This window comes from Acinonyx jubatus, chromosome C1, assembly GCF_027475565.1.
Source record: "Acinonyx jubatus isolate Ajub_Pintada_27869175 chromosome C1, VMU_Ajub_asm_v1.0, whole genome shotgun sequence".
Lineage (NCBI taxonomy): Eukaryota > Metazoa > Chordata > Mammalia > Carnivora > Felidae > Acinonyx > Acinonyx jubatus.
Genome location: NC_069381.1, coordinates 156,218,100 through 156,241,651, shown reverse-complemented (window position 1 = coordinate 156,241,651; position 23,552 = coordinate 156,218,100). Strand labels below are relative to the sequence as shown.

At 34.4% G+C, this 23,552-nt stretch overlaps 1 protein-coding gene across 7 annotated transcripts in view; it reads right to left on the bottom strand.

Annotated features, from left to right (window-relative positions):
* Positions 1-23,552, bottom strand: part of UBR3 (ubiquitin protein ligase E3 component n-recognin 3) — a 232,181-nt gene that overhangs the window by 63,001 nt on the left and 145,628 nt on the right. For 4 of the 7 annotated variants that reach the window (XR_003418818.2, XM_027055521.2, XM_027055523.2 and 1 more), the window contains 5 exons: positions 20,706-20,839; positions 14,753-14,863; positions 9,698-9,910; positions 8,102-8,238; positions 1,920-2,005 (listed from right to left, as the gene is read on the bottom strand). Coding sequence is in view for 6 of the 7 variants with exons in the window: in XM_027055521.2 (XP_026911322.1) it covers positions 1,920-2,005; positions 8,102-8,238; positions 9,698-9,910; positions 14,753-14,863; positions 20,706-20,839 (681 nt within the window). In the remaining variant the exon portion in view is untranslated. Of the gene's footprint in view, positions 1-1,919; positions 2,006-3,389; positions 3,522-8,101; positions 8,239-9,697; positions 9,911-14,752; positions 14,864-20,705; positions 20,840-23,552 lie in introns of those variants that run through there. The other 3 variants (XM_027055522.2, XM_027055524.2, XM_053215249.1) reach the window with 2 other exon arrangements.

Below are 23,552 nucleotides of genomic sequence, written 5' to 3'. Positions count from 1 at the left end.
TAATACTATTAACATTCTACTGGAAAATGAAAAAATGAAATATTTGATCTAAGGTCCTAAGACACACCATCATCTTAAGTTTGAGTTTGAGTTAAGCTTGTGTAAATAACATTTGCAAAACAGTGGGATTTTATACAACATAAAATATATTCTACATTAGGATAAATAATGCATAAGCAACTGAACAATAATAAATCATATGGCAAGTAAAAATAAAAACCATCATGTTGTACAACCTTAATATATACAATCGTATACAATATAATTTGTCAATCATACTTCAAGAAAGCTGGGGGAATGAAGGACTAACATAAATCAGAAGAAGAAAAAGAAAAACCAAAAATAGTATTGATTTTTTATTTAGGATGTTCATGACCTTTTCTTTATTGGCACATTATAATCTCTTATTCATTAAAGGGGAAAATAAAAAGAAAGTGGAGGTAACTATCAATTTAATAATTTAAACTAAAATTCAGGATGATAACTGAAGTGGATGCTGCTAGAATTTTACTACTAGTTTTAAGATTCTGAATAAATTCATTATTTACAAGTCTCTGGATAAATTTAAGTACCTCAGAGGGGAAAAAATGAAGTAGAGCTTTTGAACATAAAACTGAAATTCCTTTAGTAAATACTTTCTAATATGACAGTTTCTGGAACACTATTGATGCCAAACATCATTTAAGAATAAATTAATAAGAAAAAATAATCTGAATAAGTGAACTTATAGTTTTTGCTAATTCAAACAGTCCAGAAACTAAAACTCTTATGTATCAACAACTTCTCCTTTAAAACATAATACTAAATCAACTGGTACAGTAGGGTTTAAATACATACAAAAGTCAATAAATACTATTCAGTAACAAATAACTTCCAAAATCTTACATTTCTAGGAATCAAGTGATAACCCAAAACACCAAAATCTAATACAACTAGTAAGAATTTTAAAAGTAACTCAGTTGAAATTTCACATAAATTTGTACCTTTATGTTAAAATTTTCAAGATGTTTTTGATCAGTCCTTTGAAATCATACCAAAATCACATATATGTATATTTTTTCCAATAACATGCATATATTTTTGAAACCTATGTGTTGATAATTTTTAATAAACTACTAATATTTTTTAGCATTTAAGAAAACACATTCATTTTTCAAAGAATACATTATGTATTTTAAACAATTTTTATTTCCTGTGCTGATGACATTAGGTAACATTTTAACTCCAGTGATTGGGAAAGAATAATTGGCTGTACATGACATTCAGTAACATTACTCCTATTATTCACATTAATTCTCTGACTAAATAGTGATAGCATCAAAACCATACTCATGAAAAATGTACTTTAAGTATGAAATGACACTTCTCCAAATTTACCCTTACAAAAAGTAATGAAAAATCATGCTCATTTCATAACATAAAGTATATTCATAAATAAAAGCAAGCATCCACAATTTTATATAGTGTAACGTCCACATCAAAATAGAGTGCAAATGCCTTCATTAACAGCAGCACTGTGTATGACAGAAATCTGTAGGCAACACAAATTAACTTGTAAAAAAATTTTCTTAAATCCAGACAATGTAAAACTTCTTTAAAAGAATTTGTTTGAAGACAATTTTTTACAGCTGAGACATTGTTTTATTTTTGAGCCCCTGTAAATCTGATCTATTGGTATGGCATTTATTTACTAAGTATTCATAGTATAGGAAGAGATAAATATTCATATGATTCTTTAAAGTACAAGATAAACCATTTAAAGCGTATAATCACCATTAAAACTGATTATATGCAACATAAAAAGAATGTGAAAATACATCAAAAGACCGCTTTGCCTGCAGAGGCTTTTCAGAAATGACATAATTAAAAATGTTTTTAAAATAAAAATGTTTTTAAATTTAGCACTGTTTACTACTTACTTAAACAAGACCTTTTGCCAGCTGTGCTTGCACCACCTGAACACAAATTGCCTCCCCGATGAATTAATTCAAGTTCCAAATTGGTTCTGTAAGTAAAGCATTAAAATAGAACTCAATTAGGCTGAAGCAATACTTTTTAATTTGTTTTAATGATATGTCTGAATCAACCTAAATAATGAAGTTCTTCAACTTTATTATTTGCCAAAGAATAGTTTATGTAATATCCATAATAATATTTTATCTGATATTTATAAATAAAAAGGGATCTGTAGTTCTGGACCCTGGCTACCTGAATGCCACAACAAGATAGATCTGAGTAGCAAATGAAAATTGAAAGAGAGAAAGAAAGAAAGAAAGAAAGAAAGAAAGAAAGAAAGAAAGGGAGTGAGTTTATCTATATTAATATGTTCATATTTATAATCTGCAAAACTGCACACATCACGATGTAATTGCGGCAAAATCCCAAATGTTGGCAAGTACTAAAAACTAGGCCTTAAGGAAAACAACAGCAACACATTTCATAAACCTGCACATGAATGTGATGAAGGAGTTTGTACCCAACTGTCAGCCACTGAATAGGTGGTTACTGTCATATAAAACACAAGGGCATACCAACTTTTCTATCGGAGAAACGGTTATCACTCACTGGAGCTTAGATAGTATCTAGAATTCAATATTAAAATCACTAACATCAGCTATGAACAACACATATAATTAACAACAGTCTCTTCTATGGACTTCTAAAATCACAGTTTTATAAAGTGCATTGTATAACTACTGACACTGCTAAACATTGATAATGTTCATATAGATCTGCAATTATTATATATTTAGCAATTATTAGCTTACAGAATAATAGTTAAACTGACATGTCAAAAATCAAATTGTTTACTCAAAAACAAGAAAATAAAATAGCCAGTGAATTTTGCCAGAATAATAAATGAAAATCTGAGTGATAAAATGTGTGTATTTTTACTTCAACAGTATTAATAAACTTAAACACCTTTATTTGTCACAACTAAAATTGAATAAATTTATATCCAAGATATGCATTTGACACTAATAGTGAGATATCCCCATCTCAAAAAAAAAAAAAAAAAAAAGGTAAAATTTCAAGCTTACTCTGTAAATGAATTCAAGGAAGAGTATTATCCTATTTTACTTAAAACAAAACAGTTTGAACTGGTTTGGGTTGTATTTTAAAGACAGAATGTTGTGAAACATTATTTTCATATATGTACATATAAATGCAAACTGTTAAATTCATATTCCTAAGTCTGTACATTTGCCACCCATTTCTAAAGGAATGCTTTAATCCTCTCTACTAGGGTGGGGGAAAAGCAATTTAACATTGATAATGTTCCTGCTCAGAGCTCCATCTGGTTGCTGCTGATAAGGGCATCTGTGTGACAAGGGAATTTTCCACCCTTCAGGCGATTTGCATTGCTCACTGAACTTCTAAAAACCTACCAGCAAGGAAGCAGGGACAAGGATTTCATATTAGTGGACAGAAAGCGAGCGGAGACCAGCATGTGTTCCTTCATCAAGGGAATATAAATGAGATCAATATATTTTGTTTTCACAAATCTTCTGTTGCCTAATCTGTAGAAAAAAATTAATGGCTATATTCTCTTATAAAAACTAAGATTTCCTAGATTGTACTTTTAAAAGAGCTAACCAGAAACATGATCAATTGTTACAAACGAATGTCAGAACCAGAATGTCAACTTTTATTTCAGCACAGTTTGCAAAAATATTCATTAAAATATAAGTAAAAGAACAGAATTCAATCATCAAATAAAATACTTTAAAGGATGACAAACATGTTACCAGGAAGTTGATTTTAAAGACTACTTGAAAGAAAACTACTAAATGTAATTAATCATTTCGGATTATGGTTGGAAAATCTCCTGAACAACGTTCCTCTGACATTAAAAAAAAAAAAAAAAAAAAAAAGCCACCCACCCACCCACACACACACACACACACACACACACACACACAAAGCCCCACCTACCCAAAACATTAGTATCATGTAATAATCTAGGACTTTAAAAATCAATATGTAAGAGACCCTAACCCTCAGGTTTTCCTTATTTCATTTACATCAAAACTGGTCCTTTAATTTAACACTTGCTAGAGAAAAGAACATACAAACATGTCATGTGCCCCATGTTTGATTTTCCCTCACTGTTGAAAATCCCAACACGATATTCTATTTCTGCCCTCCTGAATGGATGACATAAAGATTGTTCTCAGAGAAAAGCAGATTCTACTTTCTATATTTCTAACACACATCCATTAGTTTGGAAAGAAAAAAATGAATTAAAATATCTCTGTATCTGAAACAATAATGAGAAAGATTGCTTCAAGCCTACCTTGGTGTCCACCTACATATACCACATAAAAACTCCAACTATGCTCCAGCTTCTTTTTGCATGACCAAGGTCTGCTTTCCAAACTTCCATCCTCCTCCACCCTCCTTTGGCACTAATTTCAATTTTTAAAGCAATAATTTGAAAAACAAATGTGCACACACATGCACATTTGTACACATGCACACACAGAGACACTCAAACACACACTGGCATAGTGTGGGTTCAAGGCCTGAGCCTACCCCTTACTGGTTGAACAAGTGACTCAATTTCTCAGAGAAAAAAATACCTTCATCCATACCATAGCTTATATTATACAAGACTCAGCTCAAGCTCTACCTCCTTCAGGAGTCAGGGAGAACTAATTCCTTTTTCTTGGGACAGGAAAGAAGCATTTCCATATACTTTATATTTCAATTTGTTCATCTTCCCTTCTCAAGTTCTACAGCACTTTTTCAATATGATATTTTTTAAACAAACTGTATTGTTTTATACAGATTGATATATATTCATTCTGTCTCTCCAACCACATTGTAAATTCCTGGAGAGCAGGGATCATTTCAGATAAAGCTTCTAAATCCCTGATGGTACACAGCAAAATGCTCAAAAACACCTTAGGAACTGGCAACCTCTTTGTTTTGGTATATAACCAACGATAAGAGTCTCTTATCCCTGTAGTTTATTCTCTTTCTTTTGCTGACCCTTCCTTCTATTTCCTTAAATCCAGCAGTGAAACAGAAAAAAAAAAGGGGGGGGTGGTTATTATCAAATAAATTTTGGTTTTAAAATGGGTAATATGGTATTTTAGCAAGCATTCGTTTTATTTTGAACATAATTCGTTGATAAAGTTTAAAATCATGCAACTAATGTGTAAAGCAAGGTGCACTCACTCTATGGAGCAGTTTGCCCACTGTGACTTAAAGATGTCTCTCCATCTACAACTCAGCTACTCATGTTTCATCTTTCCATTTCCATGTTTCTTGCTATATATATACAGGCTAAATACTACTCACCAATACTTCTAGGCTATGTGTAACTTGAGTCCAAAATCCTTGGAAAAATCTGTTACTAAAATTAGTGTCATTTATTGTTTCAATAAAGAAATAATGAATTGGTATTTAAGTGAAGAAAGCTTTCTTCCCCAAATTAACTTTCCATAATCCATCTGAATGACTGACATTTGCAACAGACCATTTTTTGGAAATACAATAAAGCTTGAATATAGTAATTCTGATTAATTTTAATGTAACAGAAAGATATTATTCCAACAATTTCTTCTCTACTGCCCTCAAAAAAATCCTCCAAGGCTGCTTTACCATGCAAATAAAATGAAAAACAAAGAAATAATGTATTGCCTTACAAAAAAAAAATCTCTAAAACAATTAAAATCCACAGTTTTATAGGCTACTTTACCACTGGATGTATTTTGTTCCTAAACATCAAAAAATTTAAGTTCCCTAAAGAGCAAACTAAATTACTCATTCAGTGGGAAGAAATTCAGCTCTGGGAAACAGGGTTGCAGTCCATTTAAATTACTAACGTCAAATACAAATAAATGTGCACATTCTAATGAATTATACATTTAAGAATCACAATATTTAATTTAAAAGTTAAGTAATTCAAGTAAGTTTATTTCTAAATACTTAAACATTTAAACATTTTAAATATTGCTAAACATTTTAATGCCTACCTTTTAGGCATGAAAATAATCATAATCTATAATCATATGTATTTATGAAATAAGGTTATATGCTAGGCATAAGTTATTTATAAAGACCTGGTCTCATACTTTGAAAAAATTACATTAAGACACAAAACTTACAATATACTTTTTTCCTTCAATTTGTGTTTTTGTTAATTTTTTTAATTAATTTGGTTTCTGTTTGTTTTCTTTTTAATGACTAAGCAAAACTTAGAAAAGGCATGTAATCTCACTGTGAGAACTTTACAATGGCCTGGGCAATTTTAACCAAATTGGGTTTCCCTTAAAAGAAAACCCAAAATATGCTGGGTATCCTATAAAGTCTCCTATTAAAATGACAAGCTTTATAAGTTATTTTATATTTAAGAAAATAGGAATTTATATATTCAAGAAATAAGAATCTAAAATTTCCACTAAACTAAATTTAAATCAAGTTATTTGATTTATCATACTGTAGAAAAATTCCACGGACAGATCATTCCTATTCAACCAGAATTTTCTTACGAGGTCAATCCTAAGAAAATGAAAGGCATAAATAAGCAACATAAACATAGTATTTACACACAAATGTATATATACATACACACACATATATAACATATATATAAACATACACACATATATACACACACACATACACATAGCATAACTGGGTGGGTCTATATTCATCTCAGTCTTCTACACCATTACTACTACAATATTGTATGTAAGTTTTTTAAAACCTTGAAACCTTAGCAAAATTAAATCATATTCAATTTAGTTTTCACATAAATCGTATTTTATTGCAAGTACGCAGTTAGTAACTGTCCAAACACAAAATGTTGAATTAACTGTTATATGTTCTCCCGAAGTATTCTGGATAAATGACAACAATAGTCTAGGAATGTGCAGACTAGAAAATTACTTCCCAAGCCATTAGATCCTTTTACATCAATTTATGTCCAGCATCTGCATTCTTAAATGAAAGACTAATGTCTCCTTATCTTGAGCTCTAACCTGCTTGCAATTTCCTTAAGTCTGGTTCCTTTTTTCCTAGGTTCTAAAGACTACATATTGTTCATTTACCCATACTACCTCTGCTCCAGGAACAGGGCAGACAGAATGGCCCTGATGAACCACATGCATATATGACCTATAAAATGTGAACACAGGGGAGGAAAAAGGAGGACAGTAATTGAAAGAACGATAGACCTTGACTCAGATCTGAATTCTAGTCCTACATGCCACTAATTTTGCTGCATGACATTCAAGTTACGTTATCTCTCTAAATGTTACCTATTATAACACTACTTGGGATGAAATACGAAGTATGCTTCTAAGGATATCCAGGGGTCTACAACATCAGTTCTGGCAGTATGTGTTTACAAGTTCCTAACTGTGCCTGCTTCTTTTCTATTTACTTCTTTTATGGTTCTCCATTTTCATTCAATTAAGTTTTCTAAAATTCCTATTTGGAATTATTTCTTAGGTACTGAACACCTACTCAGTCAATTAGACTAATCCTACCTAATTTGAAAGATGAGAAGTATTTACCTCTATTTTCTTGAGCCCCCTGCTAGCTACTAATAGAGGCTTAGAGCATGCCTGATCTCTTGCTTTGGCTCCTTTATCTGATTTTTAAACCACCTACAGTCTTCTAGGATATTACTAGATCTTTTACTAGCTGAAAACAAAGAAAATAAGTTCTTCTTACTTATGAATTAAAAACAAATTAAAAGTGTTTAATATATTACCATGGTTTTGTTTACAGTATTATCACTTCTTGATAGGACTTGAACAGTGATTTCTTAACAACACCCTTCATATATAATACTCACATATTTGAGGTAGACTGTCCCAAAATGTTAACAATATACTTTTTCCCACATATCCTATAATACATAAGAACATTTCACCCAATATTTCATTAAAATAAAAACTCTTCAGAAAACGAAGGAAACCTGCATTTTTATGATCCTTTGAGGAATTTCTAAAACTAGCCATAATTTTAACCAACATAAAAAATACGTATCCTTTCTTCAAATAAATATGAATGGCAGTAAACAAACCAAAAAACCAACTACCAATAATAGGTAAATATTGAAGTACATAACATGTACACCTACCTAGCAACAGAATACATAAAGAGAAAATCATTGTCTGGTGAGCCTGGCGTCTTGCTATAGTCTCTATATTTTTTCTGAGTGGTATTTTTGATATCTTTCATAACAGATTCCATTTCTTTACTTAAGTTGGTTTCTGACTGCAAAAAAAGGAAACATATATAAAGTTTATTCATATTCACTTTCTCTAATATAGTCTACACTACAAGGTTTATCATATGAATACACTAGGAAATTAAAGTTAAAAAGTTAAAACAAATGTACATTAACTTTCTACCATAAATATATTTACTGTACAAAGATAAAATAGATTAAGAAATATTTTCTCTTATCTTATCCTAATTCTATATTGTGATTGGTTAACCTATAATCTAACCATGAACTAACCACACAAACCTATATGCTAAACAAATGAGTAGATGTCATTAAAATAATATTTTGGAACAGTTTTCATGTTTATAAACAACCTGATTTTCATTTCAGTTCATTTCTCAAACACTAATATTGATGTCCCTTGCTTTAAGCATATTTTAAACACATAAAAATTTGGATTTACAAAAGAAGAAAACTACAGACTCTAAAATTATAGTCTTCAACTGAGAAAAGAAACTACCAAGAGATGAATCTTTCAGAGTAGCTTTTAACTATAAATTTCTGTCCCAAAAGTCAAATATTAATAGTTTTCATACATTTACTGCTTAAACTAGGCACAGCTATGACTTCTTTCAGGGACCACATCATAAACCTGTATTAAAGGGGAAATATTTAAGTATTTAAATCAAATTAAAAAATCCTGGAGCGCCTGGGTGGCTCAGTCAGTTGAGCATCCGGCTTCGGCTCAGGTCATGATCTCATCGTTTGTGAGTTCGAGCCCTGTATCCAGCTCTGTCCTGACAACTCAGAGCCTGGAACCTGCTTCAGATTCTGTGTCTCCCTCTCTCTCTCTGCCCCTCTCCTGCTCATGCTCTGTCTCTGTCTCTCAATAATAAATAAATGTTTAAAAAAATAATTTAAGAAATAAAATTTAAAAATCCTACTGAATGGGATAAAAGATGGGTTCACTTACACCAAATCCCACAGTAAAACAGACTGACTTGTGAATGGTTCAATCAAGTGTATGATATTTTATCTAACACACACACAATGTATGCAAATCTATAACTATACACATAAAAAGTGTGTATGTGTACACATATCATCTTAATCCTAATATACCTAACAGACATATTTTAAAGTGGTTAGACTATGCTTCACATTACAAGATACATATATATGTAATTTATTTGTTTGTTTGGTTTAAGATTTCAACATCTTAAAAGAGTCTAACCATATCTAAGCTTATAGAATCTCATGATCTGGAAGATGTATATTAAAACTATAACAATTTAGATGAAGGAAAAAGTATAGTCTTTGGTAAGAATTTGTTCCATTATTCTCATTTTTGTTTGTAGCAACCACAAACAGAAGAGAAAAACATCTAAAAGCAATTTCTATTAAATGTGTAACGGTCCAGAGCAATTCAGAAAGGGAATGAAAATGAAAGGAAGGAAAATGAGAGCTGAAAGCATAGCTGAGGTTACCAGGGTATTTCTGCCTTACACTGATGCTTACTGGGAAAGCTCCCGGCCGTCCCTGCAGCTCCTCCACTTCCTTTATGAGGTCTTGAATGCTTTTGTTACTAGGACGTTGCCAAAGGTTACTTTCCACATTACTTCCAGGATAACAAGGAAGAACACTGTTAGCAAATTGCCTGCAGAGAGGACACGTGAATTCTCCTTTGTCCACTGAGAAGCCCTGAAGAACCTGGTCATTCTAAAAGATGAAATAAACATACAGATTTATAATGCACACCTCTACAGAAAACAAAATTTACATCATTACATTTTATGGTAAAGAAATGAACCATACAAAAAAAAAAAAAAAAAAAAAGGACATCCCTAGGGGTACCCAGGTGGCTCACTCAGTTAAGCATTCAACTTCAGTTCAGGACACGATCTCACATTTGGCAGGTTTGAGCCCCGCATCAAGCTCTCTGTTGTCAGCATGGATCCCACCCCGGATCCTCTGTCCCTCCCTCTCTGCTCCTCCCCTGCTTGTGCGTGCACGTCCTCTTTCTCTCTTGATGAAGAACTGACAACTTTTGAGAATTAAGCCTTAAAAACGTGATGTGTCTTTAACTGCCAAACACAACTGACTGGACTTCATGCAGTGGATTTGTTTAGGATTAATGGATGGGGAAAGATTCAGTTATAGTATTCAGAACATAAGTGTAAGAGGAGGGGAATTAATTTATCACCCTTTTCTTCAGATGTTTCTGATAGAAAGAGGAGGAAAGAGAATTTTTTAAAAAGACACATAAGTGTATATGCCTAGGAAAATTCTTGTTCACGAGAGACTGCTATACATGCTAACTAACCAGAAAACTTAAGGCAGGAATCCAGACGGTTACATTTGTTCCTTTCTTTTGCATGACACCATACACATCTATTTCGCTCTTTACGCCACTGCTATTTAGTCCTAACCACTATATTACTCTTTTTCTCAGCAGTCTCTTTCTTATTCTGCCACTAACCTAATGTTCTATCTCAAAATATGTTTTAATGTATTAATGTAAATGTACAAATGCTACAATATGACCATTATCACAAACAAGACAAAAATAATGAGCAAAAAAGGATACAAAGAGAAGAAAATGAATCTGTCTATGGTTACAAAGGTAATGACAATGTCAGGATGAATTTAAATTTCCCCGCTCTTTTTTGTTTTTAATTTTTTTTATGTTTACTTTTTTTGAGAGAGAAAGAGCACACACAAGTGGGGAGGGGCAGAGAGAAGGAGAGACAGAATCCCTAGCAGGCTCCACATCATCAGCACAGACCTCCTATGCGGGGCTTGAACCCACAAACCACGAGATCATGACCTGAGCTGAGATCAAGAGCTGGACACTTAACCAACTGAGCCACCCAGGTGCCCCTAAGTTCCCCACTCTTAATTGCTTTATCTTGGATCTCAAATACTTTGACTAAAAGAACAAAATTCTACTTTTTTCACTTTTTGACACTTCTTTTAAGTTCTTAAAAATATAACACCATGTCTTCTTAAATCCAATTCTACAAATATTTGTTAAGCTCCTAACATGTGTCAAATGCTGTGCCAGGTGATAGCATAAAGACTTAAGGTACATCTTCACTTAAGGTCCTAACAATATAAAAGCAAATAGAAACGAATAAATTATAACAATAGTGTGAAAAATACAACAGAGAAGGCTTCTCAGAGGAGACTTGTGAGCTAAGTTTTAAAGATATACAAGAAGAGTAGAGCATACTAGACGGTTGGGGAAAGGGTCCTGATATCACTGAAGAACGTTCTATGATAAGCTCCTCTATAATTTAATTTTAAAGAATGCTAGATCCCCCTCTTTGCCTTGATTGAAAATGTGTTCTTTCCTAAAGCCTCTCCAGAAGCATTCTCAAGTAGGCACTGCTCATTCTCCCACATCCCTCCCACCTAGTATCTTTCTCATCTCCAGTGCTGGCTTGAGATCTTTACTCTTGCATTCTCCCATGTTTGCGGCTAATGTCATTTGGTGACATCACCCTTTTCCTTCCTTTTTACTGTCATCCACTGTCCTCCATCACTCAAGAGTTTGGTACCTAAATCAGTTTTCCTCATCGCTCCAAGTGCCGTCATCCTCCTGTGCAACTTCAGTGTGTAACGGAGACAACCAATCTTACATCTCAGTCTATCAGCTCTCTGACCTCATTATTTCTTATAGCTTTGACCTCCACTCTACTTCAGCACCTGCTACCATGACTATCCCCTTATACTGAAATGACCCCAAAGTGTCCGTATCTGAAAATATTAAATCCAAACAGCTTACATTCTGACTGCCAACTCCTAGCTGTCTTAGTTCCTCCTTTTTTCCCCACTTTATCAAGCTTTTCCTCTCCTGCCTATACACGATCTACCACTTCAAAAACTCTTCGGTCAATACTTCTCATTCCCTGTCCATTTGTCCTTCTATCATGCACACTCCACAAAACCTTCATACAAAATTAACCCAATGTATGGCTTCTCCAATTCTACACTTGAATTAAGGGTTGTTATGGAATACTGAAATAGCTTCTTGCTACAAACTGTTTCCACGCTAACTGAGCCCTGAATACTTCCTGACAATCTCTCTCCAACATCCTATGAAGCACTCTCTCACCCAATTCCGAAGTGTTTCTTCCAAACCACCTCCTCACTTGTCAAGTCCCTTCACCCACCTGAGCCTTGCCCCCTTTACTCTAGAAGCATAAAGCTACACTTCCTATCTCAGAAAAGAGAGTCATGACAGCTCCTTCTGCTTCCTACCTTCTCCCATCTCAATATCTAATTAATAAATCTCACAAGTCCTTCCATCTACTTCCTTCTACTCTCTTTGCTAATATCTCCTAACTAGTCTTCCAACCATACTGTTGCCAACGTGATCCACCTAATGTGACTCTTATTCCCAATCAAAATCTTTCAATGATCACCTGATGCCTTCCTCCCTCTGACACTCCACATGCTATCTCTCACCACATCCAGAAGACCTTTCTTCTAAATATATTTCAAATCTCTAAGCTCTTCTCCATCTCCAGTGCCATGACTAACCCCAAGCCACCATCATTTCGTACCTCATTGCATTCTTTCTTACTCTCCTGCAATCCCACCATAATCCCCTACCATCTACACAATTACCACAATGATCTTTCTGAACCTATCTCTGCTTAAAAGTCTTAAATGGCTTTAATGGCTCTCTGTAAAGAACCTATCTAAACAAAGTCCAAGTTCCTTACATGAACTACCAGGTCCTCTACAGTATGACCCCTAATCTTCCCTTATCTCTCATCACTCAAGCACCTTAATTCATCAAATGTTCTGGCACTTGGCAGATGTTCCAAAAAGGCCCTGTGTATACCTCATAACACTCAGCACATACACCATCTCATGCAATCCATAGTAAACTCCTAAAGGGAAGGAACTGTGTCTTATTCACTGATGAATCCCCAATGTCTATCAAAGTATCTGGAACACTGTAAGCACTGAATAAATATTTGTTGAATGAACGACTGAATGGAGATATATGAAAAATGGATAATGTGCTAAAGGAACCATTAATTAGCTTATTAATGCTGAATTGATGAAAGATAAAGCTGAAGCAACAACAGGCAAGCCCAGATCATGAAGTGCCTTGAATGCCATTCAGAGAAGAGTGGACTTTATCCCATCAGGAAGAGAATTCAGTAAAGGATTTTTAAGCCAATGACATATGTCATCGGATTTACATATTAGAAAGATCAATGTAATGAAGAAATCAGACTTGGAGTAAGGAAACTGATAAGAAAGCAATTGCAATAGTCAAGATGAGAAATGAAGGCATACACAAAAAGGAAGAAGCAACAATAATGAAAGTAGAGTACAGTCAAGTGAGACTTAAGAAACAGAATTAATAGAATTTGCTAAATGAATGTGATAGGGAAGGATAAGAAAGGAAAAATAGGAATCCACTGCTTCTGAGCTAGGAATCAGGGAATAGAGAAGACCACACTTCTAAGAAGTTGAGCTAAGAAAAAGAGAAAAACTGCAGCTACAGGGGAATGCAAAGTCAAACGAAGGAATTCTGAACGGCAGGGACCTGAGCATCTTTATGGACTGAAAAGAAACAATAGAATGGGCAGAAAAACTTAAGATACGGAATAAAAAGAGGTTACTTACTAATAGATCAAAGCTCCTAAGGTAATGGGAGAAAGGAATATTAGAGCATAAACAGAAAAATTATTCCTGAACAGAAGAAGGAATACTATCTCAAAGAGTAGAGAAGAAAAGGATTGGTTGGGATGCAGACTCATTTATCAGGGAATAGATCAGCAAAGTAGGAAGCTAAGGTAGCGTGTGACAGAAAGCCACTGTTTTCTCGGTAACAAAGAAAGAGACAGAATCTGATGAGGGGAAAGGAATCTTGGAGTTTAGGCAAAGAGCCTGGGATAGAGGAGGCAAAGGTTTGGAATAGCTGCTGGGGACACTAAGAGAGGAAACCGATCAAAGACAGGTAAATGAATCGATAAATAATATCTACAATCTGTGACCCTAGTTTAAGCCACTATTATATAGGAAACCACAAATTTACAGACATACCACTTAACTTAGTTTCATGGTTTTTCTGGAGGGCTAGCTGCCTGGGTCTAAAACCAAGGGAGGAGGATTAAATGAATGATATTCAGAGCAGAATAGGCACTGTTCAAAAAAGTGAGGCTAGGAAGAACTAACGCTAGGGAAAATATAAAGGGGTTAAGGGACTAGAGATCTTGATGTCAGAAGCAAAACACGCTAATGAAAATGAAATAAGAAAATCTGAAGAGTGATCATATAACAAAATGATATAGTAGGATATTAAAGCATAGTATTTCAGAGCTAGAGTAGCAAAGTCTAGAATTACTACCATGGAAATCAGTTGCTAAAGTGAAGTAAAAAAAAAAAAAAATGAAATTCCTAAGGCTGAAGGGGTCAGGGAATTACAAGGCTGAATAGTTCAAATGGCAATCAAAATCACCCAAGATGAACTGGGATATACATGCTATAAAAATATTTAATACCTGGAAAGATACATATACCTTTAAATCAACTTACCCGTAATGATTCCATGTAAGATTTATGACAATCTATATGTAACGTGTGGCCACAGGTCTGTACATAAACACCTCCTTCCCAGCCAATTGATACTGCCAATAGACAAGAACTCTTAAAAAAAAAAAAAAAAAGGAGACAATACATTAATTTTTAAGAAGCATAAACATACCTAAACATATCCACATAAACCTCTGAATGATTTCATACCGTTATACTAATGTGAACTTCATATTTTTATGATATAAAGTAACACCCAACTTGACAGCACCAAGGCAGTATCTTTAAACTTGAAATACCATAAAGTTCTACCTTCCAAATATCTAGGCTCATAACGAAAGAGAGAAACTATAAATTACACTTTCTCTACCCCATGAAATATAAACTCTTGATATTATATTATAGTTCACTATAAATTATTCTGCTATCGATTATTTTACCTGCTCTGTGATATCTGACATTAACAACTTCTTTCTTTTACTGTAATTCCAGTGTAGTTAACACACAGTGTTCTATTAGTTTCAGGTGTACAATACAGTGATTCAATACGTCCATACATCATCCAGTGCTCATCATGACAAGTGCATTCCTTAATCCTATTTTACCCCTCCCTCCCCACCTCCCCTCTGGTAACATCAGTTTGTTCTTTACAGTTAAGAGTCCATTTCTTTTGTTGTCTCTCTCTTTTCTTCCCTTGCTTATTTGTTTTGTTTCTTAAATTCCACATATAAGTGAAATCATATGATATTTGTCTTTCTCTGACTTATTTTGCTAGCATTATACTCTCTAGCTCCATCCATGTCATTGTAAATGGTAAGATTTCATTCTCTTTTATGGCTGAAAGGGTTAGTATCTGAAATATATAAAGAATTTATCAAGCTCAACACCCCAAAAATAAATAATCCAATTTAAAAATGGGCAGAAGACATGAACAAACACTTCTCCAAAGAAGATATCCAGATGACCAACAGACACATGAAAAGATGCTCAACATCACTCATCATCAGGGAAATGCAAATCAAAACTACAATGAGATACCATCTCACACTTGTCAGAATGGCTAAAATCAGAAACACAAGAAACAACAGGTGTTGGTAAGGATGTGGAGAAAAAGGAACCCTCATCCACTGTTGGTGGGAATGCAAATTGGTACAGCAGCTGTGGAAAACAGTATGGAGATTCCTCAAAAATCGAACTACCTTGTGATCCAGTAATTGTATTACTGGGTATTTACCCCCAAAATACAAAATTCCTAATTAAAAGGATACATGCATGCCTATGTTCATAGTAGTATTATTTATATAGAAGTTGTGGTATAGATAGATAGATGGATGGATAGATAGATAGATAGATAGATGCAATGGAGTAACAACTTTTTTCTTTCTTGTCCCTTCAATGTTTATATTCCTCAAGGTTCTTTGTACCACTCTCTTCTTACTAGAGCTGTTCTCTGAGTGATTTAATCAGTAAATCTGACTACTCTCCAAACTTGGATCACTTGCCTTAGTGACAGATACAACCACTCAACTCCCAAGCAGAAATCTCTAGTTTGATGTCCCTCAGATAACATTAAGAAATATGTTACTGGGTGCCTGGGTGGCTCAGTTGGTTAAGTGTCAGACCCTTGATTTCAGCTCAGGTCATGATCTCACAGTTCATGGGACTGAGCCCTGTGTTGGGCTCCATGCTGATAGCACAGAGTCTGCTTGGGATTCTCTCTCTCCTCCTCTCTCTGCCCCTCCCCTACCCACACACACACTCTCTCTCTCTCATAATAAATAAACATTTGTTTTAAATGTGTCATAAATTTGTCTTTTTTCCCCCATGAATCTTTCTTTTCCTCTTGGTTTAAAAACTCCACAATCTTTTCAGTCACCAAATCAGAATGCTAAGAGTTATTCTACATCACATTCTTTCTTTTACACCACAGTATTAGCTCCCAAACTATGCAGAGTCTATCTCCTAAATAAAACATGATTTGGGCCTCTCCTCTTCATTTCCACTATAACATTCATGTCTGCATCATTTGTTGTGGGGGAGGAGGTTTTTCAACAAAGTTTTTTAACTGGTCACCTTGATGCCAATTTCTTCTCCCCATAATGCATCACCCTCCATACATCTTTCTGGACTACAGATTTGGTCATAAGATAACCCCAAAAAGTACCTTAACATTTACATGGGTTTAATAGAATATACAATAAAGAAGGGACCCAGATTATATAAGCAACTACAATACCCTTTTGAAATCTGTTCTACAAGTTAACTTTTTTAATCTCCTTTTTCTTATATCGTCAACTCTTCCTTCTCTCCTTCTCTACTAATTCCTTCCCCTCAACCTATACACAGACTTGGACTTTTCCTCCTAAAATAATCCTCTTCGAATTTTCATTTGGCCTCTATCAAACACTATTTGGGTCTGAACTTGAGTCAGTTCACCCTCTAGAGTCTGTAGTAAACAGATGACCAGGCCAGAGCAAAATTAGGAAAAAGGTCTAACATGGGTGATAGCACATGATGAAAGATTTGAGAGCCACTAAAACTGAGTATAGCTTTAAACTTTATTTTTACTTTGGAAAGAAATTTTTACAATATAATGTAAGATGACCAAATAATCTTTAAACAATAGTAAACAAAATTCTAATGTTAAATGAATGTTCTAATGTTCTAAAAGAATTCTAATGTTCTTCATGAACATCTGAAAGTTGAAAATATTACACGGTGCAAAATGCCTTTCCAGCCTATTTAAAGATGTGTAGCAGCACAAATCAAATACTCACAGCAGGTGAGCTAGCTTCTATTGTTACAAATCAGAATAGCAATAGGAGACCTGCTCATCTTTGTTTTATGTTTTGGAGCGCTTGAAGTAGAAACAGATTTAGATCATTTTAGAATGGTTAGATCATCTAGAACAGGTTTAGAATCATTTTAGTCAGTTAATAAGCTGCTCTCTTTGGCAATGTATTATAAAAATGTAATTTATCTTACTTCTTTTTTTAATGTTATATTTATTTATTTTATTTTGAGAGAGAGAGCAAGAGAGAGCACCCAAGCACAGCAGGGGAGAGACAGAGACAGAGACAGAGAATCCTAAGCAGGCTCTGCACTGTCAGCACAGAGCCCGACACAGGGCTTAATCCTACGAATCGTAAGATCATGACCTGAGCTGAAATCAAGAGCCAGACGCTTAACCAACTGAGCCACCCAGGTGCCCCTTTCATTTTAATAAATCAGCTTTTAAAACTAAAATCAGTATGCCATTTGTCTAAGTAACTGTTAGATTTCTTGTTTGAATCAGAGTCAAAACAAAAAGGCAGGAAAATATTTACTAACATGAGACTAATATTTTAGGAAGACTTCAACAATGTGCCCACACCACTGTGCTAAGAATTGCTTACCACTGAATCTTCATAGCCTCAATATTTATTAAAACATTACCAAAAAAGGAATGAAAAGTTTACCAAGACCACTCAGTTATATATGGCAGAGTCCAAGTTCAAACCCAAGTCTATCTGACTCCAAAGCTCGGGCTCCCGCCCTACTCTGTCCTCTCTCTCATAATATAATACTCCCCGTTTCAACGGCACTACTGCCTTACACAACTAAAACTCTACAGGTTGACTCTGTAAAATGCATGCAACTGATATGAAGAGAACAATCTACATAGTTTAATTCTATAATCAGAATCAGTGCTCATTAATAGAAACTCTTCTGCTGCATACAGCTGTCTGCCTGTATACAAAACTCAGGTACTCTATGCTAGAGTAATTCAGTAAAAAATCCGCTAAGCATCTACAACCACACAGCATGTGCTAGCCCCTGAGGAGACCGTATAATCAATATAAGAATGGCCCTACACCTCTAGACGTATATAGTCCAGGGAGCACACCAGATATACAGAAAATAACCATTATGAAAGTAAAAAACTGTTGTATAAAAATATATATAAGAATAAAATCCCATAATCATTAACAGAAACACAACAGAGATTCTGTCCAGTTCAGATTTCAGTTCAAAGTTCCTACAAAAAAGATTTTTTTTTTCTAGAAATGAATAACTATTCTGGCTGCTTTAAGAAAGAGATACGCTACTTTTTCTCTCCTTTATTAGAACTCCCCTTCCCTCAAAATTATTTTGTTCTTAAGTCTGGGTTATATTTCCATTGAATCAAGTTTTTTTCCTTTTCTGCTTGGCTCTAGGATTCATCCTTACTCATCTATTCTAAAGTGATTCGAAACGATAAAATTCAGGATTATGACAACAAAATAAAATCTAAATAAAGGTGATAGTAAATTTCTGCAAAAGAGGAACTTGGCACAGTTTCATTGTTTTCTTCAAAATGAAGATATTTATTGGTCTATGATTAATAAATTAACATACATATGCTGCAAAAATTTAAAGAAACAATACAGAATAAAGAAAAAGCATGAAAATGTATGTGTGTGTACATATGTATGCATACACACACACACACACACACACACTTTTTTTTTTTTTTTTAAAGAGAGAGGGAGCAAACAGGGCAGAGGAAGAAGGAGAGAAAATCTTAAACAGATTCCATGCCCAGCATGGAGCCCGAGGCAGGGCTCAATCTCACAACCGTGAGATCATAACTTGAGCAGAAATCAAGAGTCAGACATTTAACCTACTGAGCCACCCAGGCACCCCTCTTTTTCCAAATAAGAATAATTTCATTGTAAAGCCTCTGAAAATATATGGGAACATGATCCTCACTACCTAACCCAAACTGCCTTGTAAGGCCTAACTTGAGCCCTCTCACTGGGCTAGCCCGAATATTAAAAACACCACTCTACATTTATACTGACCTTTATAACATGTACAGTGATCTAAAGAAATTTCTAACCTGGTGGGTTACTGTATGAACGCTCATATGAGGCCTATTTGATACATGAGAAAATGGAGTCCTAGTCTGTTTTTTTGGCAAGCTTACATGGCTAAGCAATGGCAGAATCAGGACCAAGCCCCAGTTTTTCTCAACTGTAACTCTTTCTACCCTACACAGTGCCTCCGTTACTAGAGCCATCATTTTCTCCAGAACCCACTAGAAACCTTCTCCTCAGTCCAAACTACTGAACCACATCCTACTCTGACTCCCATCATTACTAGGTCAGTTGCTGCTTATTCTCATTAAGTTTCTGTCTTCCACATCTCCTACTAGTTTCTTCCATTTAATCCAGTGTGTTATGGGCAAAAAGGAATCATATGTGAAAATGTATCAAGATATTCATCTCATATAGCTAACTAAAAATAATGTTTCACTTCATATTTTAACTATTTTAAGTTATTATTATATATTTACTTAATTCAAGATACAGTAAATCCAAAAAACAACAGGTGAATGGAAACCCCATTTAATAATCCACTGAGAGAATACTGAAAATGGTACAGAAATTTTATAAGGAAGTTAACAATGCTGGTGCTGCTGAATAAACTAAGTTGACCTTCCAAGACCAATAACACCTGAGTGCTAGATAGAGCCCCTAGATGTAAAGAGTTGGAAAAAAACCTATCAAGTTCACAACAACAAACCATAGAAGCCATGAATTAATCTGTCCCTACTTTACATTTTAAAAGCATCATAATGAGATTTTATTGTATATGTTTAAAAGAAAGTAAAAGGAGGCAAAAATCTTCATAAAATATTCATGCCATAACTAAAAGTTTTTATAGAGGTAATACTTATCATTCCATTGAACTGAATTTATATATCTTATAATAAATAACATTTAAAACATAGGTATGACATTTATAACCTAAAAAGTTTATTTATTACAGATTCCTATTTCCTTACTATCCATATATTAACTATTTTTCTAATAAACTTCCAGATTCCAAATTAGAATGATATCTAGTAGAAGAAAAAATATAAAACTCTGGAGAGAAGTAACCATCAATTTTGCAGACAAACTATCACTATATGATAAAAAAGGGTACTTACATCTTTAAAATAACGCTGTAATAATGAAAGCCTCACATCATGAACTGCTGCACATGTATCCCAAGGGTAAATCTGCTCCTCCTCAGTGATAGGCAATTTTTTTGGCTCAATGTTGTCACGGCACTGCCCCAAAACTACATTAACAACAGAAATAAGAGCTCATTAAATAACCAACCTGATTCAACATAATTCACTAAGTAAAGCTGTTATTTATCACAAGCTACTCTAATTATTCTACTACTGAATATTTTTAAAGACCTAACAAAAAGTGATATTCTAGTTTTCTTCTAAAGAGTAAATAAGTGTGAAATATGACAGTATTTATTTTTTGAAATAACACTAAAATATTAGTATGAACTCTGGGTGGATGGAGAGATGGATGATCAATCGATCAATCAATAGAGGATGAATGGTTTTCAAAATCTGTCCAGTGAAAAGGCCTAGAAGTTATGATTCTCTGGTATCAATAAACCTCATTTTTAAATATACTATTTTTCACTAAAAGTAAACAGAGATCCTTGGAGAAAAAGCTACATCCAGGGTTGGGGAAAAGTTCAAAGTGAGCCTGGAATTGTAATAAATAGCAAGGAGATATTCAAACACTGAGGTGCCTGGTCATGAGGACCTTCAGGAGTTTTGATGGTCAAATTCAAGAAAATTTGAGTTCTGAAAAGAATAATGATAACGCATTCATCAATTCAGGCAAAGAACATCAAGTAAAGGGGTAAAGGGGTAAATTGTCAGGATCCCAACGTATCATCCTATAGACTACCTACCACCATAACCAAGTGATCAAACTTGGTTGGCATCACCAATAATGGGACAAGCTGTCACTATGAGCCTCCTAATGTGATGGAATGGGAGGGAACATCATGTATATAATGCCATTGTCAAAAATGTTTACCTTAAACCTAATAAGAAAATAACCACATGAATCCAGAACATGAACTATTCTACAGAACAAAAGATCTAGACTCTTCAAAAATTTTTAAAGGGGCTGGAGAAACCGTTTTAGATTCAAGGAAACTAACAAGAATTGATAATTAAATGCAATGCATGATCTTTTTCTTGGATGAAGAAAAAAAATCTGCTACAAAAAAATATTATTGGGGGGGGTCACGAGGGTAGGTCAGTCGGTTAAGAGTCTGACTCGGTTAAGTTTCTGCTCAGGTCATGATCTCACGGTTTGTGGGTTCAGGCCCCATGTCAGCACAGAGCCTGCTTGGGATTCTCTCTCTCCCTCTTTCTCTGCCCCTCTCCTGCCCATGCTCTCTCTCTCTCTCTTTCAAAATAAATAAACTTTAAAAACATACATACTATTGGGATAATTGGAACATAATAGATACTATATAAATTTCTTGGGTGTAACATAGATAATATAGAAGAATATCCTTGTTCTTACAAGGATAAAACATCATGACATCTGCCATTTTCTTCTAAAAAGTACGTGTGCATGTGTATATGAGTGTGTGTATAGACAAGAGAGGGAAAGAAAAACATGGCAATATGCTAACAATTGTTGAGTGCAAGTAAAGACTATTCTGTAGATACAAAATTTTCAAAATGAAAAGCTAGGAAAAGAGGTGTATAACAAAAGGGCAAAAATAATACTAAGATTTTATAACTGTAAAACATCAAAGCACAAAAAAAGGGAGGGGGGATAGAAACATACACTGCCATATATTACTATAAGACTCAATGAGCATGGGAAGACCATTCTTAGGGAAGGAGTATCAGGTATATAAATATGGACCCCAAGTTTTGAAGAGATTTACAGCAGCAGTAGAAAGAAAAAACAGAAGTAGGGAGATGCTAGCAACTAAAATATAATTAGCTATATGATGTATAATCCTCTTAATACACTGCTGGATTTCATTTGCTAGGATTTTGTTGAGGATTTCTGCATCTACATTCATGAGATACTAGTCTATCATTTTCTTTTCTTGTGATGTCTTTATCTAGCTTTGGTATCAGGGTATGGCTGTCATAATAGAATGAATTAGAAAGTTCCCTCCTCTTTTTTTTTTTTTTTTTTTTTTTTTTTTTGAGAAGTTTGAGAAGTTTGAGAAGGACTGATGTTAATTCTTTAAATGTTTGGTAGCACAGGGGGCACCTGGGTGGCTCAGTCAGTTAAGCATCTGACTTCAGCTCAGGTCATGATCTCACAGTTTGTGAGTTCAACCCCTGTGTCAGGCTCTGTGCTAACGGCTCAGAGCCTAGAGCCTGCTTCAGATTCTGTGTCTCCCTCTCTCTGTCCCTCCCATGCTCATGCTCTGTCTCTCTCTCTAATAAACGTTAAACAAAACAAAACAAAATTTTTTTAAGCAGTCAGTATTCAAAAAAAAAAAAAAAAAAGTAGGGGGGAGGCGCCTGGGTGGCTCAGTCGGTTAAGCATCCAACTTCAGCTCAGGACATGATCTCACGGTTTGTGAGTTCAAGCCCCAAGTCAGGCTCTGTGCTGACAGCTCAGAGCCTGGAGCCTGCTTCAGATTCTGTGTCTCCTTCTCTCTCTGCCCTCCCCAACTTGTGCTCTGTCTCTCTCTGTCTCTCAAAAATAAATAAATGTAAAAAAAAAAAAAAATTAAATGTTTGGTAGCATTGTGAGTGAAGTTTCCTGGTCCTGGACTTTTATTTGTTGAGAAGTTTTTGATTACTGATCCATTCTCTTTACCTGTTTAATGTCTATTCAGATTTCCCATTTCTTCTTGAGTCAGTTTCAGTAGTTTCTATGTTTCTAGGAACTTACCCATCTCACCTAAGGGTGAGATTGACAAATTCATTGACAGAAAATTGTTCATAATATTCTTAGTCTTTTTTATTTCTGTAAGGCTTATTGTAATGTCCCCA